Consider the following 21,160-nt stretch of genomic DNA (forward strand, 5'->3'; position numbering starts at 1 on the left):
AGAGCCATTATTTTTAGCCCTGTATAATTTAAGCCCCTCTCCCTATTGAAGAATTAACAAAATGAACATTGGAGCCAACGACGGAGACAGAAAAATGGAAGCGTAGGAAGGCGAAAAGATAAGATAAGTGCCACATTATTAAGTTGATACATTTTAATTTAAAAAAATTAACAGGCTGTTCAATGTTTTCATCTCTAAATTCTTGAAAATGTACTTCCTCATTTTCTTATTGCTGAGACCTTGGCTCGCAGCAGAGGTGGGTCGAGCAGGATGAAGAATTTAACTATAAATACCTATCTGGAAGTGAGGTGACCCGGAATGTCGGGTGTTATCAGGACCCCTGACATGTTCCTGTTGACACGCCGGGATTTAGGTGTCGGTATGATGGCAGGGTTTAGTTCAAAGTCAAACCCAGGTCTCTTTCTGTTTTCTGTAGAAAACACAATGGATATACTTAAACGCTGCATTGCGCACCATCCAGTGTGCAATGCTGAACCTTAACTGTTCCCACTCAAATGATTTAGAGGCCACAAGCACACCTTCCAGCTCTGATATTTTACATGCGCTCTTTAGAATCGCTAAACCTCAGCATAAGTTACAAATGGCCTGCGGCTAAAGGCTCCTGGTGTAACCTGTACCAGTCGGTGTGGGACATAAATCTACAAACCATTGCAGTGCACATTGCACGTGAGCATGCTAATATTTGCACTAAAAAACACAAGCTAAATCTAAACAGGATGCCATTAGCTTTGAATGATTTGGGGTCTTAAAGTTGCATTCAAAGGACTTTGATTTCTGCACTAAACTTATTTGAAATCCCTGTAATAGTTGTTGCGCTATTTAATAATTAATCAAAAAATGTCATCCTCTAAATAGCACTTGAAGAAAAGTCAGGGGATTCATCCAGTTTAGTCTACCTAAATATTTCATCGCTCTCCTCCTAACAGATATTTCTGTGCGGACCAAAGTGATGCACTGACACATGGTTCCATGCATTAGAGCATAATGCTACTAGCCTAGCGACATAAACTGTTTAATACATATTTAGCATCTAACTTTGGTGAACTGCAAGCTTGTTTACTTGTCTGTTCACCTGAGGTGACCCAGTTTGGGGAAGGAAAAAAAAAAACAACTTTTAAAGCCAGCAACAAGAAAGGATGCATTCATTTCCTTGGACAATGATCTATTGTTTTCTTTGTTTGACTGTTTCCTCTCCTTTCATTGTTGAAGGAAACTCAGCGTGAGTTACCCTTCAAGGTTCCACACATATGAGCCGATCATTACTTCACTCCACCTCTCGAGCGATGACCCTCTCTGTCCTGCTAAATTCATTGTGAGGTTATAACCATCCATCTTTCTCTGATGAGCGCTATGAAATCCAAGTTTCCTGAAGTGGTCGTTGTTTGGCCCCAGCTGCTTCTTCCTATATGGCAGGAAATCGTTGGACGGCGCCGGTCAAATATGGACTCCCAATACGCAGATGGGAAAAGAAGCCGCTATAATGACGCGGGAGAACGATAACAGAAGGAGGAGAGAGTTTTCGAGACAAAGGGAGTGAGCTGACATTTAGACGGTCCTGGAAGCCTCACTGCACAAATCAAAACCGTGCAATCAAATCTAGCTTTAATGCAATTCTTCAGAAAAGATAACTGCTGCAGCGAGCGACAGACTTCACCCACACAAATGAAGGTGTTTTTTGCACATGCATGTTTTATTATGCGCTTTTGCCATTGTGCTGGAACACTTCTGACTTGGACCCTACATCCTGGCCTGCTGGCAGAATTTCAAGAAAGGAAAAATAGACTTGGCAGGCCGAGGGTTGGCCATCTGCTTGAGGGGATGTGGTCAGTCTGAATTAGGTCCTTGTGTGTCTGCGTGTGGGACGCAGACACACAATCCCATCCTCTTTCTAACCGGCTTTCTCGCGTGCCGCATTTCATCCCCGCGCGGGCACAGGGCATCTGGCTGTCCAGTCTGCCGTGTCCCATGGCCACATGTGTGGACTTCTGTTCGGAGGGCCTGTGGTTTCATGGTGGGTGGGGTGGCGGGAGCCTCGTATCGATTCTTCCCTGTGAGCGGCGTGCCAAGAAGCTCCTCTCATACTCCTGCCTCTTAAATAATTCACGGCTCACTCTTAAAATTTCATCAGCACCTACAAACACAGAACAATGTCCCACAATGCAGAACCGTAAAGGGGTGTGAGCGTATGAGATGGGGAGGGGAGGGGGGGGGGGGGGTGAAGAGGCAGCAGATGGATGAGCAGGTGGTGCAGATGAGCAGTTGTTCATAAAAACTCCACCCTACCATCGCTGTCTAAACGCTGAAGAAGTTGACGACACGCTTCTTGCATGCCTATTATCGCTTCCCTCATTGTCTTTTGTCGTCTCAAAGTTAGTCCGCGGTCACCGTCTCAAGTTTCCAACCAGTGTAGGTTTCATTTACGCACCTCGACTAAGCCTCAAGTTCAACGTCACAAACGCAGGCCTGCCATCATCCAGTTATTATCCCAGTACCTAACATATAACCGGTGTTGCCGTCGTTCCGTTGGCATCAGATGGCAGAGTTCAAATATGACAATAACACAAAGGACTTTTTCAAAGGAGGAATTTGACCTCACATCCGTGAGGAAGGAAGGAAGAATCAGGACCAAACTGGAAAAGCAGCTCCTTCCCCTTGTATTGGCAATAGAATAATTACTAAGCATAATGACAATTATATTAAACTGCCAACACACCCTCATAATAGGATTTACACCAACAATGATCGGCTTGTTTTTATTTTATTTACATTATTGTTGATAGAGAAGTTTACATTAATGCAAAGAATGTCTGATCTGGAGAAAGATTTTCCCGGAAAAATAAAACGTAACAATAGTCACTAATAAGCACTTGCAGGCTCGTTCCATTAGACCAATCCAGTTATTGGAAGCTTCATCAGGAACCTTGTTTGTGAAATTGGTTGGTCGCAGCGCTTTTCATTATCATTTCCCAGTTCTCTGTGATCGGTGAGCAGTAAACTCAGCAGGCTATTATCGCTATTTCTTTGATTGCTTTGTTTTGGAATTAGTAATCTTTAAACAGCTTCTGGCTTTAGAGAAATTCCAAACGCTGCATGTCATACTCATATTTGTGCATAATTATAATTTCACACATTAGCTTGTAGCTCCTGTTGATGGTAATATCCAGTTAACTGCAGAAGTAAACATGGATTTGCTTTGATTTCCCTAATGTAGATAAGATATAAGATAAGATATAAGATATTCCCTTTATTCCCTTTAGTCCTGCACGGGGAAATTCCAAAGATGCTGCAGCATATAAAACAGTTATGATTCATTTGGAAGACATTTAATTATTCATTACTACACATTTACATTGCATGACCTTGTTTCCATATTTCCATGCAGACAGCAAAGGTTTTACTTGTGTATTTGTTTACTTATTTGAATTTCTATTAGCTTTTACTAATATAGCAGCTACTTTTGCTAGAGCCCACACACAACAAACAAAGTAAGCCATGTGGAAAGTCTTTAAAAAAAACTGCTTCATTATGAGGAAAGAACATTTTCAACAAGTTCTCTGTGTAAATGAACATTGGGGTTGTCTTGTGTTTGGCTAAGACTTGTGAGCCAGCAGCAAAACTGCCAAGTAATGTATTTGTCATAAGCAATTTTCTTTTTTTTTTCTTTTTCTCAGAAGCAATAACTCATCTTCCATTCCTGTGACACTGATCTCGTCACAGGATACACATTATTCATCCGTCCATCCTTTTTCCATCGCGATCACCTGCATGCATGCAACAGGTTAGATGGGTGGGAGTTTTTTTACTTTAATGCATCTCCTCCTGGGCAGTGACTGTTTTCTAGCCAGTTTATTTCCTCGCTCCACATCCTGCAAACTCCCCTTGGCTAGATTTAGGCCATTTCCCAGCATCACATTGTGTATCCGTTGAATGCTGTGAGAAGGGGAATAGATTATGCGTGGTAATATCGCTGCGTTCCGCAAACTCCTCTGCTCCAACTCGTCCTTGGCAATTCATGAGGGTCCAGCTGGCTGGAAGGCTGAAGGACCCCTCCTGCTAAACCCACGCTGCTTGTAACAATGGTGATTGTCAGCTTCTGTGGTGGAGGGAATTGATGCCGTTAGAACATGTAAGAGAGATATGATGCTGTGTTATTGCAGCGTCTTTCCACCCTTTAGTTTTTATCACATATGTGCAGAGTAAATGAATGCACTAAAATGAACTCGTGGAACGACATAAATTATGTGTATTGTCTTTGTGTTACCGATTACAAGGACTCTTAAACATCTACAAGGTAAGAACGTTAGACGTTTCGGAGACAAGGTCAGAGAGGACAGACTTTGATGGTTTGGACATGTCCAGAGGAGAGACAGGGACTATATCGGTAGAAGGATGCTGAGGATGGAACTGCCGGAGAACAGGGCTAAAGGACGACCCGGGAGAAGATACATGGACATAGTGAGGGAGGACATGAGAGTGGCTGGTGTTGGGGAGGACGATGCAAAGGACAGGGTGAAGTGGAGAAGGTTGATTTGCTGTGGCAAGAAAAGAACATGAAGGGGCCACTAGAGACTCCAAACACATTTTTTTAATATATTCTGTGTTTTTGAGGTGTTTTCTTTGTTTGTTTCTTTGCTTTGCTGTATGTGCAATGAGTACAAAGTATGTGCTGCAATCACAAATTAGGGTGCAGGCATCCACAGATGTTTTCAGAGTGGAAGTTTTTTTTTTTTCTTGGCACACAATTACACGTTCAGGGAGAATACAACAAACACACTCAAGCACACGCTGACTATTAATAGGTTTGAGAAAAATGTTGCCTTAGAAACAAAGTTACAACTGAAACAGCAAAAAACAACATTCAACACACTTCCACCAAATGTATTCTACAGTAATGGTAATGTGGAGCAGAATACTTGCTGTGGTTGTGTAGCATTACTACAGAGAAATATCGACATTGATGTACCATATTCATGTTTTACATTAACTTACGGTAAGTTGCAGCGCAAATGAGAAAAGAATTGATTACAGCAATTTACCATCGTGCCATTCTTTACTAGAATTTACTGTACACGTTCCGGGTAATGAAAACACAGTAATGAACTGCACTTTTATTTATAGTCATATAAAAGGATTAAATTGTAAAATATTCAGCACTTTGCCGGCAAAGCTGTAAATTTGCAGACTTAATGTGGAGACTTGTTCCTCTGGGTTTCTGTTACTCATAGAAATATCAGATGAACTGAACTGTTTTTCATTTCTCTGCATTTGGATCGGTAGAGGGTCACCGAGTCGGGCTGAAACTGCAAACCGGAACAGGCCGACAGAAACCAAGTTGCGAAACCTCAAGTTCAGGCACAATACTGTCAGTAGATTTTAAGTTGCTTTTTTTTTTTGCCAAGAAACTAATGTGGCATCAATGTTATCATTTAAGTCTAAAATGAAAATACATCATATGTCCCAGAATGCCGTGCTTCCACTTTTTGAAATAAACCGTGATAAATAAAATTCAGTCCTCAGCACAGCCCGTCCATCACAGCTCAGATGCAGTTGTGCATGCAGCTTATGATGAAATAAGAAAAGTGAAGGTGTAAAAATCTCAATAGTTCCCATTCATTTGTAAATGAAAGTGCTGAAATGTAAATACTGAAGGACAAATATCTCAGCATTCTGATTGGCGTTCCCGTGTGGATGCGCATATCTATTTGACTTCCAAATCAGATCTCTGGTGACGGGAGTGGGCGCTACTGAATATGGAATTCTTGTGAATCCCTGGTGGGAACAAACCCCCCCAAAGGGAATTTGCATACAGGAAACTCCATGGATAACTTACAGATTTCCTCTTGTCCAGACTCACAGCATTGAGTAAGTGCAGCTCCTCAGAAATTCAAATTGTCTTTGCCTCCTCCTGTCTATTTCATTCTGATCCTCTCACACTTCAGCCAGAGGGCATGGTTTGGACTTGGCATGTTTGTATTGAATGTCAGGCCTCTGCAGATCCCAGGGGTCAGCAGATACACAAAGCGTGCTGCCGGCCCAGACCGGCCAACCCTGCCTCGTTTATCTCTTTGCTCCTCCCTTGAGAGAGAGAGGATCACTCTTCTATTCTCTTTATTGTCTTTCTCCGTCTTATTCTAGTCAATCTTTTGGACTCATCTCCCCGTCTCTCATTCAGCAGGAGGACTCATCCTGTCTCTCTTAGACCGCCCGCCGTCGTTCTACAGAAACTGGACTCACCATCTTTTTTTTTTCTCTCTATCGTCTACGCTTTTTGCCTGACCCTTAGCTTGTGTTCTTCTTTCATCTCACACCTTATCTTCCTTCCCTTTCCTCCCCCTATCAGGTTAGCTCAGTCTGTCGCCATGACTTTCAGAAGGAGCTGTGTCACGGCCTCAACTCTTTGCACCATGCCAAAACAACTTCCTCTCCTGGGCACCTTTTAACCTTCCGTATCTGCAGTTTTGATGCAGATGGATTTCTTATTTTTATGACTGTGATGAGAAGTTTTGTGTATAATGGACAGGATATAAGGGGCGGGGGGGGGACTGGGACATGGTGGTAAGAAAATAAACATCAAGGCGGGACAAGGCAATGAAGACAAACAGAGTAATCTGAGGCAGCAAAAGAAAAAAAGATGGAAGTGGAAGAGAGGAATGAAATAGATTTGAATGGGGGGGGGGGGGGGGGGAGACAAAGATAAGGATGGGTGTAAAGGGAAACTTAAAGAGAAAAGGTGATGAAAATAGAGGAAAGGCAGAGGTGGAAAATAAAAAGAAAAAATAAATGTCAGTGAGATGGATGGTTTGTTGTGATCAAAAAAGCCAAGTAATGACCAGGATGTTTTCCTTGGTAATTCACATAATAGTTTCACATCCCAGGACCTGTCAGAAGCATAGTGTAAAAATACGCTCCGTTTGTGCTGTAGGTGACAGCCAATAATAAAAGGAAGGATGAACAGGGAGACAGAAACGCAGGCAAACAGCAGCCATGAATCAAGGACGGATGACAGTCACGCCGCTCTGACGTTCTGATTGGGATCGCCTCTCCCTCTGTCTTCACACGAACCTCTCAGAGAAAGGCTTTGGCTGCAGCACATTCGAGGCTCGCACAAAGCTACGCACACGGTGCACAGTCATGGCACTATCTCAGAACGTCTTGAAGGCTTGCAGCAGTAATGCTAGCGCTATTAGCTTTAAATGCTGATCTGCACAAACCAGAATCCACAGCCGTCTCACACCCAGCATGCATCTAAGCTGAAACGTTTCGAGGCTGGCTGCGTGCAAAACAGAGCATTTTGTGGTCCTTCATGATTGTGAAGTTATATAAAAATAACAGAGTAGTCACAAAGAGCTGCAGAGTTTTTTCATACATTTTGATCTCAGGTTAAGGTTAGATTGATGGTGCTGCAGCGTGCAGGTTCAGTGCAGGTGTAGATGCAGTGCTTTGCATGCATGCCGAGATAGTGCCATTGTTTCAGCCGATAGTCACTTTATTTCAATTCGAAGCCTTCTAACCTATAGGATGCCTGCACCAAAGTGTGCACAGGGCAATAATCACAAGCCTGACGCGCTTGATTGCAACGCGGTTTTGTCATTTATCACAGTTTACCCTGTTGACATTTTCATGACGATGTAGCGGATTTTGTTGAAACTGTTTGAAAGGTCATATTCAAACTGAGCTCCACAGCGGCTCTTTTATTCCAATGCCACATGCAACACTACACTGAGTGTCTTAAGAAGTAAAGATTCTCTTGTGGAAGCTTGAACCCTTGAAAGTTGCCTGCTTCTTTGACATTTTCACGTCGTGAGTCAGGCTCTGGCTGCACTCGCTGCATTCTCTCCGAGTGGACAGACACGAAAACCCGCAAGTTCTTTTTCAGGTCAAAACATAATTTCATCTTCCCTATTTTTAGTTTAATCTTTTACTTATTTAGTTTATCCTTACCTGCATATCATAGCTCTCATGCAGTTAGATCTGTAGCATTATATTTACTGACACTTTAAAATCACTGACTGTCTTTTTCTGCTTTGATTTGCGTAAGCTATCAATATAAATCTATACTCCCAATGATGGAGTTTCATATGATTCATTTTAGGTATTCAGGGTGATGGATTTATTTATTTTATTTTCAAGGATCTCTGCCAGCATACCGTATATAAAACTTTAAAAACTGTAAGGATGGAGATAATTTGAAAACAGATAATGACATATTGCAGTTGGGAACAGATCAAAATACATAATAAACTCTTAAGACCTGTCACAACAAGCAAGTGACGAGTCATGCACGTAATAACATGTCCAAAGATTCATCTTTTTCCCTGCTTTAAATAGCCTACATGGATAGATTAAAGGTGGTGGGTTTAAAGGTTTCTGGGGTCCTGGAAGGCATCATGATATTCTTGTATAGGGGTCCAGGTGCCAAAGAAAGCATTATAGATTCTAGAGTTTACAATGTGCACTTGAATGCACCATGAAATCTGCCTTTTTGTGCCAAAGTCCCAGATGCATTGTGTGTGGCTTGTGTTCGTTTCATACCAGTGACTTTAGCGTTTGCCAGCTGAGAAAAAGGAAGGAGGCAGTTTATTCGCAGTCCACTTTTTAAAATAACGTCTTGTACTTTTTAGTCTTTACCCTTGAGTGAAGGTAGCAGTTCTTTTCCAGGCAACAAGCTCACATTTAAGAGAAGTCACAATGCATCTGGTGTTAAAAATTCCCCTCAAGTTGTAAGTTGTCAGTAAGTCATTAGATTTTGCACTTAAGTTCAAATCGGGTCTGAAAGACATTGGCTGCGTCCGTGCCTCTGGTAGATTGTTTCTGCTCGGTTGCAGTTCTCTGCCGTGGAGGGAACTGAACAAAGTGGGAGAGCAGCGTTCACATTCACAGACAATGAAACTTCATTTGCTTAAGAGCTATTTTTATTCGCCCACAAAAGTGCCGCAGCGCATTGCTGCGTCACATTCTGATTCTGTATGTGCGTACTTGTACCTCGCATGGATTTAATAACGTGGCATTTTTACACACGAAGGATTGACAGTATGTCCTGCCACCCTATCGTGCAAACACATCACGAGCTTCCACCCTTTAATCCTGGCTCTGTTGCCTGTTAGAACACACCTTGACTTCAAAGTGGAGAAGAGGTTCAAGAGGAGGAAATACTTTTTTTGCTTCCTGCAAAATGACAGTCTGTAGCATATATTTTTGCTGTTCAGGCACATCCAGACACACACTCCCTTACGGTTCTCACAGTCTCTGCTACCCTACCCTAACCCTTTATTTGCACCCGGTAAGCGGGACATGATCTGGCCAGGCAGTATCCTGGTATTATGAGGCCGGCGGAGCCAGATGGAATTGACGGCATTGCAGGGAAACCAAGGAGGGGAGGATCCCAGCGAGGGAGCTGAGGTCAAGCGCCAGGCTTCTTTCTCATGAAATGGATAAGGGGCCAATGGGAGGCGTATTCTTCTGGTAGCAGATAGGGATCTCCTGGGACTGTGCCGTTTTTTTTGAGAACAGGATGTTCCTATAAAAGCACAAGGCCTTGGGTCCCAATTGTAACAGTTGAGATCATTGGATCTCTACTGATCCCCTACTGACCCACCAAGGGGTGCAGATTTCCAACATTTCCATCAGACATTGTGTGAGGCCACCCCAGGAGGTCTTTGTGCATCGACAAGTAAGAATGGGTTCTCTTATGGCTCGCAGGTTGCAACAGCGAGAGCCAGACACAACACGGGGCCGGTGGCACCATCTCGACTACAAGTGGCCTTTATTCACTTCTTTCTGCGGCACAGCACTCTCGCATCTGCTGGCTCTCACAATGGTTAAATGCATTTGGTCCGTGGAGGAGGAGACCTATTATGCAATTTTGAGTTGAGCATAAGAAAAGGCAGGAAATGTGGAGAAATGCTCATATACGCTATGATGCGAACAAACAGGAAGTCAAATTAAATTTCCTGTGTAGGGATGGATGTGTGCAGCCAAAAAAAATGCATCCATTTACTTATATGAAATGTGTATGTGATTGCATTTTTTTTAATGCACATCACAAATAAAATAGTCCAACTAAACTAAGGAATCTTTCATATTTCTTTTGGTTGATCAAATGAAACTGTGTAAATAAGAACTTTGGGTTTTCAAATATATTTAAATATATTTAGCTACCAGGCTTAGCCTTACATCACAACCATACAAATCTAAAAAAAACTTTCCTCCATGAATTTATTTGCTTTTGCCTTATGGGTCAGCTGGATTCCTACAATCAGAGAATGTGGTATAACCATTTTGCAGTAAGGAAACATTTTCTGTCCTCTGCAGCGGAATTTCATGAGGATTGCATTAAGGCTAAGATAATCTAATTTTACCGCTTAATGTCTCCGCGACCTGGCCAGGTGCTCGGTATAAGGAGCACATCATTCGTCTTTATGGACTCTATCGCCGCTGTAAAACAATGAGACGCAGCTCTGCGAGTGCATTAATTTAAGGAATTAAATCACTGCAATGTGCAATAAAGTTTATGCAAGTTTTTTCTTTTTTAAAGAGAAGTGCATTAAGCATGAAGGAGGGCTAAATAGATGAATGGACTACTAGTACTCGGGTAAAACATCAACCGCTCATTACCTGCCAGTAGGAAAATCTCCAAAAGAGAATATTTAGATTATATATAAGGCACCATTTATGGAAACTAGAACCGCATCGCGTCATGCATGTCAGTTTTCCCTTTGTCTCTTTAATTAATCAAATTGAATAGGGAGCATCGGTGAACAGACACCTTCAAGCAACACGCATATAAATGGCAGATTTCATATATCATTGTTTCGCTCTTTAAATATTCCCTGAGAAATGCCACCACTTCTTTGTTCCTTTGTGTTCTCACACGTCTCCATGTTCCTGCTGCTGGAAAGCCTCCTCATAACACATTGCTGCCGCTGCCGCCGCCGCCGTTTCTCAGAGGGAGGTGTTAATGAACGATAAAAGCTCCCGTCCAACATTGTGCTTCATGTTGGAACTGAGTGCGTTCCAGCTTTTGTTCGTCCCTTTAGCCGGACAATGTAATACCGCTTCACAATCTGTTGTTGTTGTGTGTGTGAGGGAGGTTTGGGCATAACTTCTCAAATCAAACCCCTTTTCAGCTGTTAAAACGTGACACAGAAAATGTGCATTTGGTGAATAGGGAGGAATCAGCAGGCCGACAACACGCCGTGTTATTTTACACGGCGTGTCGTCGGCCTGCTGAGAACGTCGAATCAAACATAAATGTTCTCAGAACTGACTGCACAATTACTGCTGAAATGAAATAGCCTCTTATTCTTTGTGGAAGGATGCTCTGGATTCAATAGAGCTCGACCGGCGTGGGTTTTTATTATTCATGAAATATTTTATTATTCATTAAAAATGCTGGAAACTAGTGAGCGGCTTGACGGTGATGGAACACTATCTGACAATACTGACTGAACTCAGTCTAGACAGGCCAACATCAAGGAGAACAAAAAATGCGCCTTCCATTCTAATGGTCACTAAGAACATGTTTGTTTAATCCTTTTTTTTTTTATACCCAAAATATAACAAGAAGCCAAAAAGAAGATTCATTATTTGGACTTGGCCAGGTTCAACATTTAACTATTGACACTTCCTGACAACAAAACAGGACAGTCTTTGAAACCATAGTGACCACGGCATTCTGGTACCCTTTGGCTATGGTTAAAAGTCTATGCGGTGGCTGGATTAAGCACATTTGAGAGAATGTGTGTGTTTGCATCCTGTGAACGTGAAGAAGCGAGAGAGAGCAGGATGAAAGGCGCAATCCCCTGGCCAATGTCTCCCATTGATGGAGAAGCTTTGATGTGAACCAGGTGAGAGTCGCCTCGACACGGATCCTGCTGCCAGGTGACTGAGCCTCATCTCGGCTCTCCGGGATCCCATCCTGAAGGGACGCCACACAGCTGCCGTCTTGTTTCCCTCCTAGCCTGGATTTAAGGCTCATTAAGAAACCACTTTATTCTTAAGCACTGATTTTGACAGACATCAAAGCCTGTTTGATCTTTCCTTCTAATGGGAAACGTGTGTGTTTTAGATTTAACTCCAGCCTTCCAGAGGCCTAGCATGTCCTCGTTGCATGCCCTCTGCATAAACCTCTCCTCTGATTAGAGTATTTTATAGTTTAAAGCAGCATAGCACGGATTACGTGTTGGGGAGACGGGAGCTAGTGCCTGCAGCGGTCAGTGGAATACAGCAAAACAGGAAGTTGGCTTTGAAATGTAGAGAAGTCTAAAATTGCTTAAATAGATTAAATCAAAGTCTTCCTTAACTTTGGGACAGTCTAGGATGTCAAGGAGTGTTTTGTACGGCAAAAGTGTTTAAGATAAACATAGGAAAATGTCTTCCTTGCTAAAAGATAGCAGTAGCGTCACTTAATTTAGCAGTTTAACCTGAGGAATATAAATTCACGAGACTCTGCTAACAGTTTCCTCGCAAAAACAGGATATAGCTTTTAAAGATAAATTACATTCATGTAAAAAATTCCATATCTGTGTTACTTTTCTACATATTGATGCGAGTGCCGTGTCTCCAGCTCTGTTGCTGTACTGTGACCCAAAAACACGTTTCAATCCATCCAGATTACGATCAGCAAACAAGGCCCTTTCTCACACTGTTAAGGAATCATGCACCCCCAACATGCCTTAAAACTTGATTGATTCTTTCCACCCACTCACACAATTGAATCTGTTGACAACCTCTTTGATCAAGCCAAACCCTGCATAGCCTTTAACTGGTGGGGGGGTGCAATAAATAGGAGCAACCCTTTAGATGGTTTTATTTTTTTGCTAAAATAATGTTTGCTGACTGTATATATTTATCATACAAAAAATTACATTATTGACCTTTTATTGCAATTCTCTGCAAGAGAGGGAATGAAGTTGTTCCTTAAAATGTCAGACTGGGGAGACTTCCAAACAAATTATTTTCTTTGATTAGAAATAGCAAGACTCCATGTGTTAAAATGGTCACAGGAGACAAAATACATACCCAGACTCATTTTTACATAAAATAACAAAAGAAATAAATGAATAAATTCAGTCAATTATCTCTTAAGTTATTCTTTTTGAATGCAGACAGGCTCTTATTCATTCTCCTTCTTTCTTTCTTTTTTCGGTGTGCAAATGATCTTTGGTTCACTTTTATTAGCATAAATTGAAAGTAGAAGCGTCTCGAAACTGCAAATTAGTAAAGCAGTTGAGTAAAAGTACTCATTACTTTTCCTCCACTGATTAGAGGTCGGGAAAAAAGGTGATGTGTGGGACATGTAAGAAGGAAATGAGCTCGCTGCAATGACAGGAGGAGCAGCCGTACCCCCACACACTCAGCACCTTTTCACACACACACCCCATAATATGGCAGAACGAAGTTCCAGAAGTAATTACCATTACTGTCAAGTATTATGCTAGCGTAGAACAAGAGTCCCTGCTCCATCACTTCTGCAGGACCCACGGAAGTCATTATCCACCCATCTTCATCCATTCCACCTTCATTTCTCGCCATCGCCTCCTCAATTGGGACATTCCCAAATCAATCTTCTTAGGTTGCAGAACAATGCCCATAATTCCCATCTGGGTTTTTTATATTTATATATTGCTGATAGGAGAGCAACAATCTGAATGAAATATCAGATTGGTTCTTCTGGGGGGGGGGGTTGTTTTTTATGCTCATGCCGGAGGGATTGTGTACACAAGTACTACTCCATACATTATTCATCGCAGGCAAAGGTTGCTTTCATCTGGAAATTACAGCAATGTTAAAGAAATGGTTTGTATTTTTCCGATCCGCGAGAAAAGTTTGGATCCTTTCAGAAGGATGATCCTTAATCAGAGATAAACTTACAGCTAAAAGCTTGTACATGTGCTAGCATTTTTTTCAGGCTCCGTACAATACGGGTGTATTACACGATTAGCTGACACGCCTTGTGCTGAAAATAAGCATCGGAGAGTGAGTAAAAAACATTTTTTTTATTTGTAAATCATTAGCTACAATAAAGGTTTGTAGCTCTGAACGCACGACAGCTCCAGGGAACTTTAACCTAAGATCTGGCACCCAAAGCACAGCCCTCTCTACTCCTGCTTGCAACGCTAATTAGTAATATTCTAGCCTGTACTGCATGTACTGCATGTTATCAACACTTCAACACATTTATATACAAGGTCTGACTTTGCCTGCAGACGTAATCATGTGGAAGACTGACCCATTTTGGCTGGAACAAGATAACAGCCCCTCTTACTCGCCGAGTCATTTTTATCTCCGTCAAGCAGCTCCCCTCCTTGAAACTCCTTTCTTCATCGCTTATTTCATTGTGAGCTTTTAGTGTTAAAGACAGCAGCGGATAGGAGCTGGTGCACTTTATACTAAATATGCGAACAGTTTCGCAAACCTAAAGCTCGAATGACTAATATCCTGCTCATGACAAAAAGCTTCTGGTGCCTATATGACGGCAAGCTGGCGATGACTTTGGCCTTATTAGGGGAATATGATGCTTAATATAAAAGTATGTCTGTCTTTCCAACATCACTTTATGTGGATTTCAAATGTAAAAAAAAAAATAGCATTATTGATCAGGCATTCATTTACTTTAGCATTTTTATAGTTTTGAACTAGAACAGCACTCAAAGAGCGCAGACCTCCGCCAAAGCAGCTCAGTCCCCCTATATTGTGACTTACACCAAAGATTATTGTCCTACATTGATTTCCTCTATATTTTTAGATTCCTTAACCATGAAAACAAATCTTTAGCATTTGCCTTCACGTTGATATCATTATTACTTTAGTGATTAATGACACTTTCAGTATTGGTGGATAGATCTAGACCCATATAGCTTTTGAAGATACAACAAATCCGTTTGTCCGCTACTAATTCCACTGTCTTGGTAAAGACGAAATCGTTTTGTTCTGAAAATTTAGCACAGGTATTAAAGATAGAACTAAGGAATATGGGACGACAGAACGGGAGCGCCTGAAAACACTGAGGAAACAGAGAGGATGTTCTGGCGGAGAACCGTCCACAGAGGCAGGTCCAAATAGGCAGGCTGATTAGGTGAGATGTGTAACAGGTGCGTCTTGTTCAGTTCAACGATGCCTCCGCAGCTGTGCAGAAATCAGCCTGCAGCAAAAGTCAGCATAGCAACCCTCACAAATGGGGTTTTAAAGTTAAGATTTAATCGTTTTTCCTGACCTCATTCTGGATCAGATCCAGAAGACATTTTGAATGATAGTGCATATTTGACCCCTTTATAATTGTGATTATTGGTGAGTGAACTGAATGCATATTTTACATGATATGATTTTTTTGGAAAAACCCTCCATTATAAGTAAATTATGAAAATCCAGATCGTAAACAGTATCCGCAATCCGGACCCTATCAGGATGAAATTCAGTGGTCAAATAGAGATCCACGCCCTACATGACTGTGTCAAATTCCATAAACATCGGTCGATAATCAACCGAGATATTGAGGAGGAACACATTTTGAAGCTCCATTGACTGCAATGTTACCGAAAATTTCAAAAGTGATCCAGATTCCCGGATCTCTAGTGGATCATCAGCAAAATGTTATCAACATATCCTGAAAATTTCATCAAGATCCGTTGAGACAGACAAACAAACAAACCCCGGCAAAAACATAACCGCCTCGGCGGAAGTATCTATAACCTGGTGACATGAAGCCAGGTTTAGACAAGCCCAAAAACATTTTCCTCTCCTGCTTTCAATCGTCGACACACTTTGCCCTCTTGTCAAGGTCACTGACCGACTTTGATGATGTGGGTTGTTTTTTTTTTTTGCCAGAAGGTAAGACCTCTGTGCTGCTGCACACTGTGCTCATCATCAGAGACCAGACATAAATTAAACCCATCAACTATAATTTTCCACTTGTTATTCAGGACGACGGAGCAGCTGTGCAGGACTGAATCAGGAGTCTCTGACGCAAGCTTTGGAGAAAACAGAATCAGTTTGATGGAGACATGCTGGAGGCAGACCTCGGCCTTTGACTGTAGAGCTCCAGGGCTCGCTTCTAACCCCGGCTCATCAGCCTCTCCTGCCCCGAGGCTGAGGTTCATGCCTCCCAGAACAAACGGGGGTCACTGACGAGGAGCCGACTGGAGCCAGAGTAACAATAGCTCCCGAGAGGTCATGCAACCCAACCCCCCTCGCGCTGACATGCATGCAAACACACACACTCTCAGAGGGAGACAAACAATTACAAAGGCAATGCTCAATGGATCTGAGCTTTCAGGGGAATTGCTCATAAGGGCACACTAGGCCATGAAAGCTATGTCATGTCCCTGAATTGTTTGGTTTGAATACTTGACCCACAAGAGCAAGCACTTTGGAGACGGAGGCAAGGAAAAACTTTCTTTTAGCAGGCAGAAACCTTGTACAGAACCTATAAGGCTCATAGTGGGCGGCCGTCTGTCTGCACCGGTTCGGTTGAGAAGGAGAGAGAGAGAGAGACAGCGGTAGGAGGACAGGGAGACAATGACAGAGAGGGAAAGACAGAGACAAGGACAGGTAGGAGGAAAGTCAAATACAAAGAGAGAGAGAGGGGGGGGGGGGCGTGAAAGAGAGACAGAGAACGCAGGAGCAGACAAAAGGAGAGCACAAGACTACGGGGAAGAGGGAGGGATTAATGACATCTGTTTATCACATGAATCTCCAGATTTGGGGGGGGGGGGGCTCAGTGTGTCATTGGAGTTTATGCCACCAGTGTTTACCTATGACAGCATATTGATTATTGCTATAGGTTGTACTTTGGAAATACACAAACTGTTTCTCGTGTATTAATAACGCCGGCCGTTGTCCTTCAAATGAGGGCTTCATTTGTGTCGTGGCCGCATGGCTGCATCTCTGGAATGCTTCTGTTCTCCGAGGCTGCAAAAAAAAAAAGAAAAAAGACAGCGTGCTCCCCTTTTGTCTGAGCTGATATTTGAATTTGAAGACTAGAACCTCCTCCGTGCGAATCATTCTTACTCGCTCTGGTGCCACACTGGAGGTTTGATGATATCACCCCAAAAAAAAGTAAATGCTGTATATGTTTGGTTGCTGACGCACAAACTAACAAAGCTTTCAAATATGACATTTGTAAACCCAAGTGGCAGAGTCACCCCCCCCCCCCCCCCCGGTGCACCACAAACCTCATTTTAAACGCTGCCACTGAGAGCCCACCAGCTACAGCATCCATCAAAGCCTCTCGACTTCTCAGTGGGTCGAGCTCTCCAAGTGTAATTTTTGGACACTTTGAGCATCGCAAAACCAACTGATTCATTGAAGTGTATCTTTGACCTCAGCAAACCAGACCTCGAGTAACAAGATTTTTTTTTTTGCCTTCATTTTAAATTGAAATATTTTACTGTGAGTGTATTCCTCTATTTCAGCCCCATTTCTAAGATGTTTAAAGTTGTACTCTCAAATGACTAATTTCATCACTTTTTAGACTGGTGTGAATCTAATTTCTACCCTGTGGATTTGTGACCACGCTGGGATCAAGTGTCAAGAAAGACGCCAATGCACAGGTATGTAAATGCAGAGAAGATTGTCAATTAATGAGACGACTAAGGCACTGAAATAAAAAAAAATCATTCTATAAAAAGCTATATGTCATTTAAAAAATACATTTTGAAGTTTTTTTTGTTGTTGCAAACTGTGTACATGACTTTATGTGCTTCGCTCCAGAGGTCTGGCGCTCAAGAGGTTTTCCACCTCCATGAAGGAGGTTGAGCTTTTCTCCATTTTGTCTTTGAGCAAAAAAGATTTTTTAAACCACGTGAAAGACTTTTGATGTTGACTTTGCTGGTGATTTTGAATCATCTGGATCCAGATGTTTTGTTGAAGGATTCTTATAGGACACAGAGAACTGTAAACTAATTGGATAAGGCCTACAGTGCTTAGTGCGGAATATCAACAACGCACCAGAGTCAGATTAGAATTGCTACAGAGCTCAAACTGCATCTGGCACTGTGCCGAATGAGTTTGGTGTCAAACGTGATGCATCTTCAACAGTTACTGAGTTCAGCTAACTCCTACAGGCAAGTTTTTTTGTATTATGACGCTGAAACCATCATGGGACTGTTTGCTTTTTAGGCCAGAGACAGAAAAGGGTGAAACCGAGCTGCCCGGGGCAGAGCTTAGTTAGTTAGCATGCGCAGCGGTGCTGGTTGTGAAATCAAAATTGCATAAGCCGTCTTGTTGACTGTGAACTTTACTCAATGCAATATTCCCCAGATTCCGTGTTTTTTTATATAAGAGCAAGCATTTGTAAACATTTGAAATGGTAGAACAGACTGCTTACACCGACATCGAGACACATTCTCCAGGTTTGCCGACATTGTCCACAGTGAGGATTTGGTGACAACAACAAAAAAAACAAAAAAAAAATACAACTACTACTCTGCCCTCTGATGTAGCCCACCGATCACATCGCTACCTATGGCACATCACATCAAGCCAATAAATTGATTGTCTCTCACTTCAGAACTTACAAATAAACAGTAGCAATGATTTCTCTTTTATCCACTATTTTCATTATAACAGACAGAATGGAGACTGAAAAATAAGTTTTTTGTTTTTTTTTACGTTTTTGAACATTCAAAAATAACTCCCAAACATCCAATTGGTAGTGTCGTAACAGGATACAGGAAATATACCATTTTCTTTTTTTGTGTTTTTTTTTTGTCATCCTTTCGGCTTCATTGAGTCGTGTTTCACGGGCCTCACATTGTCAAACACATCCAGTATTCCTGTATAAAAGGAGCAGTCCCGCCAAATACCAGTGCAATTCAACTAAGAGAAAAATGTTACATTCCAAATGTGTCCAGTGGAGTTCCCCCCCCCACACACACACACTTATTTAAAGTAAAGCTTTAATTCCACAATAAGAGGAAACGGCACTCAATGCAAAATTGGACATTAAATGAATCGGTCTTTGGTGGCGAGTACATTTTTTACAGTTTGGAGCGCGCAAGAAGTGATTTGCTCAAGTCCTTGGCCTCCCCGGCCGTGCGGACTCTTTCGTACCCCAGAACCGACATGGAGTGGTGGCAGTAGTCCTCCACTTGTTTGATCTGCTGGATGCTGAGCACTGTCCTCCATGCGCTGGCAGCTTGCGTGGCGTTTCTGGACGAAACGATGAATGGCTTCGAGGAGGAGCTGGAGCCGCTGGTCATGTTCAGGGCAAAAGTCTCAATGTCGTGGTTTGTGGTGAGGTTGGCAAAGCGGTAGATCCGCCGCAAGGTCTTAACCGGGTTTTCAACCAGGTCCTCGTACCGCACGGCCATGTACTTCCCCTTCAGCCAGCCGGGCGGGTTTAAGGCAGACCTCAGCGTCCTGGAGGTGCGGTCGCAGATCACCTCCATGGCGCCGATGGAGTGGTAATCTGAGCCGTCCTTCTTGTTGGCTTTGTGGCCAGGATCCACAAAAGGTATCCGACGAAGTTTGGGATCCCTGCTGCGAACCACTTGCAGATTCTCCCGAATCAGACCGTGTCTGGATTTGATCCTGGAATTAGCCACGGCCCGCGGGTCTCTGACCAGGTGTATTACTTTTAAATCCAAGGACGGATCCTCCATGAGTGGGGCCAAAACGTTCACGTCCAAAATGCGCACCCCTTTTATTACTATGGTGTTATATTTGAGGCACTCCTCCTCCAACAGGCGAAGGCTCTGAGGGGGGCACTTTTTACACACCTTGTCATCCACCATTCCCACCACCTCCTTCCTGTAGGCTGAGCAGAGGGGATAGGAGCACACCACTTTGTTGAGGGTGGCCCCAAATAGCCCCAGGGAGGTAAAATTCTTGCCCCCGGGGCTGTTGTAAAGTTGGAAAACAGACAGATCACAGCGGTACAGGGAGCTAAGCATGTCTCGGGCCGCCCCTTGTAAAGACACTGCATCGCCGGGGTACAGTTTCTGCCAGATGTGCCACATCGGCTCGTACAAGAAGAACACTTCGGGATTTTGGTTAAAGAGCTCCCCGAAAAAGGAGGAGCCCGACCTCCAGGTGGTCAGAACATAGATGAGCTGCCTCTTCTTGGCCAGCGAGGGCCTGTACAGGAAGCGGATGTCTGACCGGCTCTGGTACGTGGTGCTCCTCATCTGGTGATTGCACTGCTGCGGCTCTTTAGTCCATTTGTAATTGGCCAAATTAAGCATAGTGAGGACCAGCAGCAAGAAGTAGGCCATGAATAAGACGATCCTCTTCCTGCGGAGGACTTTCATCACGATCCCCGGCTGCGCTATGATCTTCGTGTGATTCCTGTAGGTTTTAAGCTTCCTCCCAAAGCCAGCATCCTTCTCCCAAGGCGCTATCAACTTCAGCGGTTGATGGTATTGTTTGCCTCTCATCTGTGCCCAGAGAGATGGGGGGGGGGGGGGGGGGCGCGTCTCGCTGCTTGGCAAAGCTGCCGCTTACACGGACAGCGCAGGGGCGCGTTCTACACCGCCTCTATACGAGGAGCCAACGCATCAGCCGAATGCAGGGTTCAGTAGGTTTATTATAGTCACCACCGATTCCAAATCCCGTGCGCGGTTGTCCGTTTTCACTGCATTGCGCAACGTTCCTCACCGGAGCGACGCGCTGGAGGAGCCTTTCATCTGTCCATCACAGAGCGCTGCGGTGATTCCGTGGGTGGCCCGTGATGAAGACGCCTTCATCGTTGTTCATCAGGCGGCTCGTTTCGTCCACGATCAGCGGGCGCATCCGTGCGCAGTTACCGCCTCACGCATCCTTATACAGGCAGGCGGCACCGCAGATTCATGAAGCCGTCACGATCACCGGCGCGCCCGGCTTGCGGCTCGTGTCCGTTCCACGTCTGCCCGTTACGGGAGCGGCGAATGGGCAGTATCCGCGGCTCCGGCGCACGGATGACGGTAACAAGCGGCGTCCCAACTAATACGAACTGGACGGGTTCAGTCAGAATACGAGAGGGAAAACCCCGCCCACACCGGGATTCCTATTGGCCCCTCGTTTGTTTTCGTCGCGCGTAAACGAGCTGCGCCATTGGATGTGACGCGCGCCCGTCCACAACGCAGGCTCGATTGTGGATCCCACGCAAGTGGTCCACTGTGGGAAATGATGCTGTTTTTATGTTTCGAGGAGGTCGAGCTGC

The 21,160-nt window shown here is 43.5% G+C and overlaps 1 protein-coding gene across 1 annotated transcript; it reads right to left on the reverse strand.

Annotated features, from left to right (window-relative positions):
• Positions 1 to 18,998: 18,998 nt before the first annotated feature.
• chst2b (carbohydrate (N-acetylglucosamine-6-O) sulfotransferase 2b) lies at positions 18,999 to 20,396 on the reverse strand. Its single transcript, XM_068748143.1, has one exon. It carries the CDS (start codon positions 20,394 to 20,396, stop codon positions 18,999 to 19,001), a length of 1,398 nt encoding a protein of 465 aa, XP_068604244.1.
• Positions 20,397 to 21,160: the final 764 nt, after the last annotated feature.

Source organism: Brachionichthys hirsutus, chromosome 14, assembly GCF_040956055.1.
Source record: "Brachionichthys hirsutus isolate HB-005 chromosome 14, CSIRO-AGI_Bhir_v1, whole genome shotgun sequence".
NCBI lineage: Eukaryota > Metazoa > Chordata > Actinopteri > Lophiiformes > Brachionichthyidae > Brachionichthys > Brachionichthys hirsutus.